Source organism: Protobothrops mucrosquamatus, unplaced genomic scaffold (genome assembly GCF_001527695.2).
Source record: "Protobothrops mucrosquamatus isolate PMUCROS unplaced genomic scaffold, P.Mucros_1.0 scaffold72, whole genome shotgun sequence".
Lineage (NCBI taxonomy): Eukaryota > Metazoa > Chordata > Lepidosauria > Squamata > Viperidae > Protobothrops > Protobothrops mucrosquamatus.
This window is the reverse complement of record NW_015386450.1, coordinates 73,245-81,788: the sequence shown is the minus strand read 5'-3', so window position 1 is coordinate 81,788 and position 8,544 is coordinate 73,245. Positions and strand designations below refer to the sequence as shown.

The following is an 8,544-nucleotide window of genomic DNA, read 5'->3' as shown; positions in this document are numbered from 1 at the left end:
TTTCTACGCTTCCCAAAATCTCTTGGGATTGAAGCAGTCGATACTTTTCATAAATAAATTCTGCATTTTACGTCGACGGTGAAATGAATTATTTATTTCATAAATAGTAAAAAATTTATAAAATCTAAAGTAAAGACTGGAGCTCAGCAGGCTTCTGCTTCCCGCTGACGACAGTGCCCATTTCTCTGCAAAGATTGTTGTCTCTACCAGTGAAACATGATTCTCCGTGCAGGCAGTTCTTTAAATAGGGCAATTGAGGGAATACTGAAGGTTTTTATTCTTTTTTTTTTTTTTTAAGTTTACTTTTTGGCTTCTATAAAGGGAGAGCTTCACTTCCGCAGTCCACTGTTCCACCTCAACAGTGTGGACATTTGCTTAAAAATAAACCCTACTGGAGTGTTAAGCATTACAAAATCAGAAGCACTGAATGTGCATACAAATGCAAGGTTTAACATCGGCTATTAATTATACTAGCTCAAGTAGGGTAACACAATCTGCAATCATGGAGTGCTCTAATCACAGAGGATCAGTCTGTCGTCTTGAAATGCTCTAACCACAGACTCAATGTGCAGTTCTGGAGTACTCTAACGGCGATGCCATGGTTCATTTGAGCTTTCTCTTGGGAAGAGAATAATGGACAGCATTTTGGAAGGCTTCCCCCCCCCCCATCCAGTCTCTCAACCTTTTTTTGGCATTGCAAACCTGGAGTTTCCAATGTCCCAAATAGCTAGCCTTAGAAGATGGCAGCCACCACAGATTTTGCTTTCTAAGGTTGAAGCTCTCTCTTCTATATTTTTGTTATTTATTTTTAAAAATATAAAATTTCCCAAAAAAAACCCAAACAAAACACAAACAACCCACCACCATTAAGAAAAATAAAAATGAGCCAGCAAGGGAGATGGTGAATGGAAAACCAGATGCTTTAATCAACAAGGAAGTTTGGTCTGAAGCTTAAAATGAAAGCCTTGATTTTTTTTTGTTTTATTTTGTTTGTTTTTTTAAATGTAATGGCTACTTGGCACAAACATATGAATGTAGCAATGTGGACACTTTTTTGTTTGTGGGTGAGAAGGGAAATGGAGATGGGATTAGGGAAATTTGACAGAAAGTTGTGATTTGGCATCCCAGGAGAAATGGAGAAAATGGAGAGCAAATACGGCAGCCAATAATCTAATTTTGATTTTTAGGGTTTTCAGTCCAGCAAGAGGAATAATTGGGAAAGTCCTTGGAGCAAGATTTTTGTAAAGCACAACTTGAATCTTATTCTTTTATTCTATTCATCCACAATGAGATCAAGAACTCATCTTATCCATTATTGCATTATGCATTTCTTCCTGTCGACTGACTACTAGAACTAGACATACCCAATTCCTGCAACCGTTCTTCATATGTTTCAGCCTCTAGCTCCCTAATCATCCTGGTTGCTCTTCTCTGCACTCTTTCCAGAGTCTCAACATCTTTTTTATATTATAGTGATCAAAACTGGATGCAGTATTCCAAATGTGGTCTTAATAAGGTTCTGTAAAGCGGTGCTAACACTTCACATGATCTTGATTCTATCCCTCTATTAATGCAGCCTGGTGCCTATCTTAATGCCTATCTTAAGCAACTCTGGCCAGCTTACAGCAGTTATGATTATACTACAGTACTCTTTATCATCCCACCTTTGTTCTAACAAAGTCTGTATGACATATAACCTCTTTTTAAACTTAGCTATGTTTACTAGGCTGAGAAATTATGACTAAGCACAAGGTCACCCTAGATTTCATTCTGAGTCTTCCCAGTGTTAAATCCCACTGTGTTTGGTTTTCTCAACCACAATTATTTGAAAATAACAATGCTCCTTGTTCCTCTTTGTACAGGTCACACACCAGGAGTCATGTCAGTCAGTGTCCATGAGAACCGTAAATCCAGGACCAGCACCGGCTCAATGAATATCTTGCTGTTCCACAAAGCCTCTCATTCAGACTGTGTCTTGTCTCACCTCAATACTATGAGAAAACACTGCATGTTCACTGATGTTACCCTCTCTGCGGGGGATAAATCCTTTGTGTGTCACCGAGCAGTGTTAGCTGCTTCCAGTAGATATTTTGAAGCCATGTTCAGCAACGGCCTTCGCGAGAGCTATGGGGACAAAGTGAACTTCCACGATAGCCTCCATCCAGAGGTGTTGGAGCTGCTGCTGGACTATGCTTACTCATCCAAGATCATCATCAACGAGGAGAATGCAGAGTCCCTCCTGGAAGCTGGAGACATGTTGCAGTTTCATGATGTCCGAGATGCAGCTGCTGAGTTCCTCGAGAAGAACCTTTGTCCTTCCAACTGCTTGGGGATGATGGTCCTGTCAGATGCTCACCAGTGCAAGAGGCTTTATGAGTTCTCTTGGAGGATGTGCCTGGTCAACTTTGAGACAATCCACAGGAGCGATGAATTTAACAATCTCTCCAAGGATACCCTGTTGGACTTGATCTCCAGCGATGAGCTGGACATTGAGGATGAAGAGAAGGTCTTCAAGGCCGTTATCCATTGGGTGAGATATGACCTGGACAATAGGAAGCCTCTTCTCCCAGAGCTTCTAAAGAACGTCCGGTTGGCATTGCTGCCTTCGGAATGCCTCAAAGAAGCCATGAGTTACGAGGAGCTGATCACCGCAGAGGAGGAGAACAAGGCAATCATGGGTGAGGCTCTTCGTTGCAAGAAGAAAATCCTGCAGAACGATGGGGTGGTCACCAGTCCTTGCGCCAAGCCCCGCAAAGCCGGGCACACTTTGCTCATCTTAGGAGGGCAGACATTCATGTGCGACAAAGTATACCAAGTCGACCACAAAGCAAAAGAGATCATCCCTAAATCAGACCTGCCAAGCCCACGGAAAGAGTTCAGCGCGTGCACCATTGGCTGTAAAGTTTACATCACTGGAGGGAGAGGCTCAGAAAACGGAGTGTCCAAGGACGTCTGGGTCTATGACACAGTTAATGAAGAGTGGTCCAAAGCTGCCCCAATGCTGATTGCTCGGTTTGGACACGGTTCCGCCGAGCTCGAGAACTGCCTCTATGTAGTGGGTGGTCACACTGCAGTGGCGGGGGTCTTTCCTGCTTCTCCTTCGGTTTCGCTGAAGCAGGGGGAGAAGTATGATCCAGTTGCCAACAAGTGGACCATGGTCGCTCCCCTCAGGGATGGCGTCAGCAACGCCGCCGTTGTGAGCGCGCGGCTCAAGCTCTACGTTTTTGGTGGAACCAGCATTCACCGGGATATGGTATCCAAAGTCCAGTGCTATGATCCGACCGAGAACCGGTGGACTATCAAAGCCGAGTGTCCTCAACCCTGGCGTTACACAGCAGCTGCTGTCTTGGGTAGTCAGATTTTCATCATGGGGGGAGACACAGAATACACCGCAGCTTCCGCTTACCGTTTTAACTGTGAAACGGATCAGTGGACCCGGATTGGGGATATGACAGCTAAGCGGATGTCCTGTCACGCGCTGGCTTCAGGAAACAAGCTGTATGTGGTAGGGGGTTACTTTGGGACCCAGAGATGTAAAACGTTGGACTGTTATGACCCCACTTCGGACACCTGGAACTGTATCACCACAGTGCCTTACTCCCTCATCCCCACAGCTTTTGTTAGCACATGGAAACACTTACCGGCCTGACAGTCAAGAGCACTGGTTACAGTGGAGCACAAAAGGTAAGATTTTTTTTTCAAGACTCACCTGTCCTTTTTTTTTTTTTTGCAGGAAAGCCCTTTTAAGGTGGAAACATCTGCAGTTCACACGTATAGAAGATCTGAGAAAAGAATGTTGGGGGAAAAAAGTGAATTTGGATACTTATGTTTTGAAGTTTAGGGTTTTGGTGTTTTTTTTTTAAAACAGACTTTAGATTTTCAGAGTGAAAGACAGTAATATGTCAAGAGAAAGACTTAGAGCAACAAATAAAAAAACACGGCGCTTAAAATAATCTGGGTAACAATAAAAATGCACTATGGAAAAAAGCTTGTTTCTTTAGCTTAAAGAAACGCCTTAAAGAGCACCTTAAAAATTGATTGTACGGTAGTGGAGCCCAGCTTCTACCTTTATGGCTAGAGATAGAACAGTTGTTCCAGTAATTGTGTGGCTAGATTTACAAATTACACTCATCTACCCTGTAGTAGATTTGATTTTGGCTTTGCTTACTGTATGTGTCCAGATAGGTTTCTTTCGTCTGTCTACAAAGGACGGAACTCTGTCTGAGCACAAACGGAAACGAAAGCACGCTACTTCGCAGTGACGCTGCCCTCTGTTCTCACTGGACTTATTCAGATATTCTTGGCTGCTAATAACTGTTTTTTTCCAAATTCTAGCTCAGCTTGGCCGTGACAGTCTTCCCCAGCTCCCAAATTCTGCTCCAGCAGCCCAGGCGCCTCTGAGCTGTCGTTCAACCCTTAATTACTTTTGCAGTGCGTGGAAAAAGTCCATTTCCAAGCTCCGTTTACAGAGCCCTTTTAAGTTTTGCATTCGCGGTGGAAAATAAAATTGATATGTCTGTCACGCAGGTGCATCTGAATGCTGAAAGCCAGATACACCCGTAGCCAGTGCTTTTGAGTATATTTTGAGACAGCGCTGGAGGATTTTTAAAACTGAAATGAAGGCCGAGCCATTATTTATTTATTTTTCCCCCAACAGCCAGTATTTTCCCCTGGGAAATCCCGTTAGACAATGCAGATATTGTTCTAGGATGCTCCAGCCTCTTGCAACTTTTTGGCTGGCGAGGTTTCTTTGTTCTTAACATTTTGTGATTCCCAGAGATCTCTTTCGTCTTGGCTCAGATTAAGAAGGTCTTCTGAATAGCCAATGTCTTCATTTCGAAGCTGCTTTTGTTTGGGGGTCCTCTACCCCGTTACAGATTTAAGAGATTTAAAAGATTCTCCCCCCCCCCAAGACATTGTGCTGAAGTTCTGAAAAAAGAATCGGAAGAGTCAGAAAAATTAGAAAAGGGAAGAGTTGGCAGTTCTTAATGTCAACCTGCTTATTGGCTAGGTTTTTTAAAACTATTTCTTGACTTGCATTTCATGTAGTTAACCATGATCTGTTGCCTGAGACATAGTTGTCTGTCCCCAGATCTGCAGAGGGTGTGCAAATAGGCATTTAATGCAAACCACTTTTTTTTTAAATTTAGTTTTATTCATTTATAACATAAAATGTGAAAATACCAATGCAAATAGTAGGGGACAACAGTAGAAAAAGGGAAAACAAAAAAGGTGTGAAGAAAGAGAGGGGAAGAAACCAAAGGCATTGACTTCTGACTCTCTCTGTTGCAGTAAAATCAGACATTAAAATCAAATCTCAACTTTTTACCTTTTTATAGTAGCAGGCACTAGCCATTTCTGTATCGGCAAATCAGTCTAATCGGTAAAACCCAAAATCATGATATCATTTTTTTCCACCTGATGCACCAAGTCCAGAAGCAGAACAACAGAATGGGCTACAGGTTGTAAGAGAAGATATCCAAACCTGCAGTGGCTGCAGCTGAATCTATGCCACAATTTTGTTTAATTCTGTGTACCTGCTTCTGCCCCACACTTTTTGCCCATGACTTCCATTGCCTAATATTATGGGGTGGAGGTAGATTGTCGGTTGCCCGACAGATAGATAAACAACAAGCCACTTTCCTATTCCTCAACAGAGACAAGAGGTCGTGTGTCCTTCAGAGTCCTGGAGTTTGATGCTGAAGTTTGACCTCAAGTTGTTGGGCACCCCCTTCTTTCATTCAGACTTTCTTTGCCTTCTCTCTAGACCAGTGGTGGCAAACCTCTCTGTGGGCATGCGCACCGTCGCCCCAGTCCTAGGCCTTCAGCTGGGTTTTATAAAACCTTTTCGCTTTAGGCCTCCGCCGCCGTGTACAAAAAAAAAGGTTCAATCAATCAGTCAATTTCAACTTCTTGTGGGAAAAAAAAAGATCTTGCAAAGTTGGAATTGATTGATTGAACTTTTTAGTCCCACCCAGTCTGCCGTTACCACCGCAGCCACACCCATCCAATGGGCCACACCCACCCAGCACCCGATGATGCATAAGTGGGTTTTGGGTTGCAGTTTGGGCACTCGGTCTCTAAAAGGTTCGCCATCACTGCTCTAGACCGCCGTCCTACCTCATACGAAGCATGAGTTGCTTAACTGTATTGTTGTATTGTGAGCAAGCCACATTTAGCAACGCACTAAGCCAAAATTAATCAAACCATGTTAGCGCTTCGTGAATCACGTGAGCCCAGTCCAGGTCTTTCGTTCCGTTTTGCCCTGCCTCCCCATTTAATCCGTGTAGTAGACTTTCTCTAGGGATGGCAGAAAGCCTGGAGGTCAGGAAGTCTTCAGCCAGCAGAATCCAGAACCATGTCTTGCTAGCTTTCCCCCCTTTTTTCATATTAAGAGTGGCTGAAATGGTCCTGTGACTTTAGTTGCCAATAGTCCAGGTTGCCACCTGTGAACAAATTGTGCTTGATGGAAATATTGACACCTATAATTTAATACGGGCGGGGATCAGGGTGGCTACAGCGGATGAGCCGTTTCTGCAAAGTTGAAATTTGTCTCCAAAGCCTCATTATCAGGGCAAGCTAATTGGGAGTGGCTGTTGTTTAGCAACATGTTTTGGCAAGCTGAGCCTGGGCTGAAACCTTAATTTCTGAACCGAGTATATAACAGCCATATATAACAAAGGCTGCTAAGATCAAGTAAAATGATCCACCCATAGTGTGGGTAGCAGAGTGGCTCACCTACCCCAAGGAGTATTGATATTATTATTCTATTTTTCTCCCACTTTGGACATGTTCCCACTCTATCTTCACATGGTTTTGGAGGAATCTTCTATCTCATGCTACCTTGACTAATTCAAAGCCTGAATTAACAAGTTGAGTTGCATACTGCAACCAGGCTCCTCCCATTTTCTCTAAATAGAGGACAGGGACATCCTAAAGAAACTCCATAAGTAGGAGGGAGAATCTCATGTCTATGTTCTTTCTCCTGGATAGTCATTTGATATTAAAGAAGGAAACCTCAGTAGCTTTGTAAACTCTTTATGTGGTGACAGACCAGAAATAGGAAGTTATTATTTGAGGTGAATGTCTTTGAGGAAGATGGTTGATTTTACATGCCTTTCCTTAGAACGTTCATCCATGCATGGAATATCTACCTTACTTAGGACATCCATCCATTCATGGGTCACCTTCATAGGCAAAGACCTTTCCTGCTTTTATCCACTGGTTATAATTAAATGCTCGCCTCTACAAATACCTGGCTGTTAATTAACTGTTTCTCTCTTCCCAGATGAAGCATTTGCTACATCGATATTACAATGGAAACTACACCAGTAGCTGATTGCTCACACACAATCCGGTCTATTGGTATGAGATCTTTGGATCTCAATTGGTTCCTAAAGCTTGGATGGATGGAAAGGCTGAGCACTCCTGTTGACTTTCTCCAAGGAAAAAAGAACAAAGCAGCAAAAAAAAAAAGTCCTTCTATAAGGACAGTCTTGTCTGTTCCTTGCAGGTATCACTTTGGTCCCAGGTAGCATGGAGAAGTAGCCTTAAAAAGCCTTGATGATTTCCATTCAAGGACTTCACAAATTCCCTTCTCCAGGGGAGATGAAGCACAACCATATCAGCAAGGGCTTGAATTGCACCAGATGTTGTTGATGATGATTTGTACTTTGATGTTACCAGGAGCTCTAGTAAATGTTAATAAAACTATTTGTCTTGCATGAGTGGGACTTTTCTTTTTGGAGTGCACTGGATGAAAGTGTAATATTGCTTCTTTATGGAAAAACTTATCCACCAAAAAGCAGCTGCTATTTCGGAAGTCCGTAAGATTCAGAATTGCTTTCCTCATTTGGAGATGGACGTTTAATTGTAAAAAAAGGGACATCTGCTGAACTCAGGAAGCATAATTTTCAAAAGGCCACATTCCCACCGGTGATCCCACTGTCTTTCCAAGCCTAGGTTGACACAACTAACTCAGCAAAATTAAACTCTTAAACATTACAGTTTAAGAGGGCTGTGCAAATCCAATCAAATGTGGTTAATTCAGTAAACCATCAATAGGCTTATCACAGTGCGTGTTAATTCATTATGTGATGCAGTGTCCTGTCTTGATTCAATATGTAATCCAGTATCCTGATGCAATTCATTATGTGATCCAGTGTCCTGTCTTGATTCAATGTGTAATCCAGTATCCTGATGCAATTCATTATGTGATGTAATGTCCTATTTTATCTCTCGTATGAGACCCAATGCATAATGTAGTTGAAGGTCTGCACTGGGTTCAGGGAAGTCCGGGTTCAAATCCACACGGGACCATGGAATTCCCTTGGAAAGGTTTGAGCCGGTTCTTCTCTCTAAGCCCAACATTCTGGGTAGTGTAGTGATGAAGGTATTGGACTAGGAATGAATGAGGACTCATGGATGTCCAGTAGGTGACTTTGAGCTGGTCACTTTTTTAGTCCAAAGAGAAGACTCCTGCGAGTCCCCTGGACTGCAAGGCAATCAAACCGGTCAGTCCTAGAGGAGATCAACTCTGACTGC

The 8,544-nt window shown here is 42.9% G+C and overlaps 1 protein-coding gene across 1 annotated transcript; it reads left to right on the top strand.

Moving 5' to 3' along the window:
* The first annotated feature begins 1,852 nt into the window (after positions 1–1,852).
* Positions 1,853–7,724, top strand: KLHL25 (kelch like family member 25). Its single transcript, XM_015812164.1, has 2 exons — positions 1,853–3,684; positions 7,289–7,724. Exon 1 carries the CDS (start codon positions 1,880–1,882, stop codon positions 3,647–3,649), a length of 1,770 nt encoding a protein of 589 aa, XP_015667650.1. The 5' UTR covers positions 1,853–1,879; the 3' UTR covers positions 3,650–3,684; positions 7,289–7,724.
* Positions 7,725–8,544: the final 820 nt, after the last annotated feature.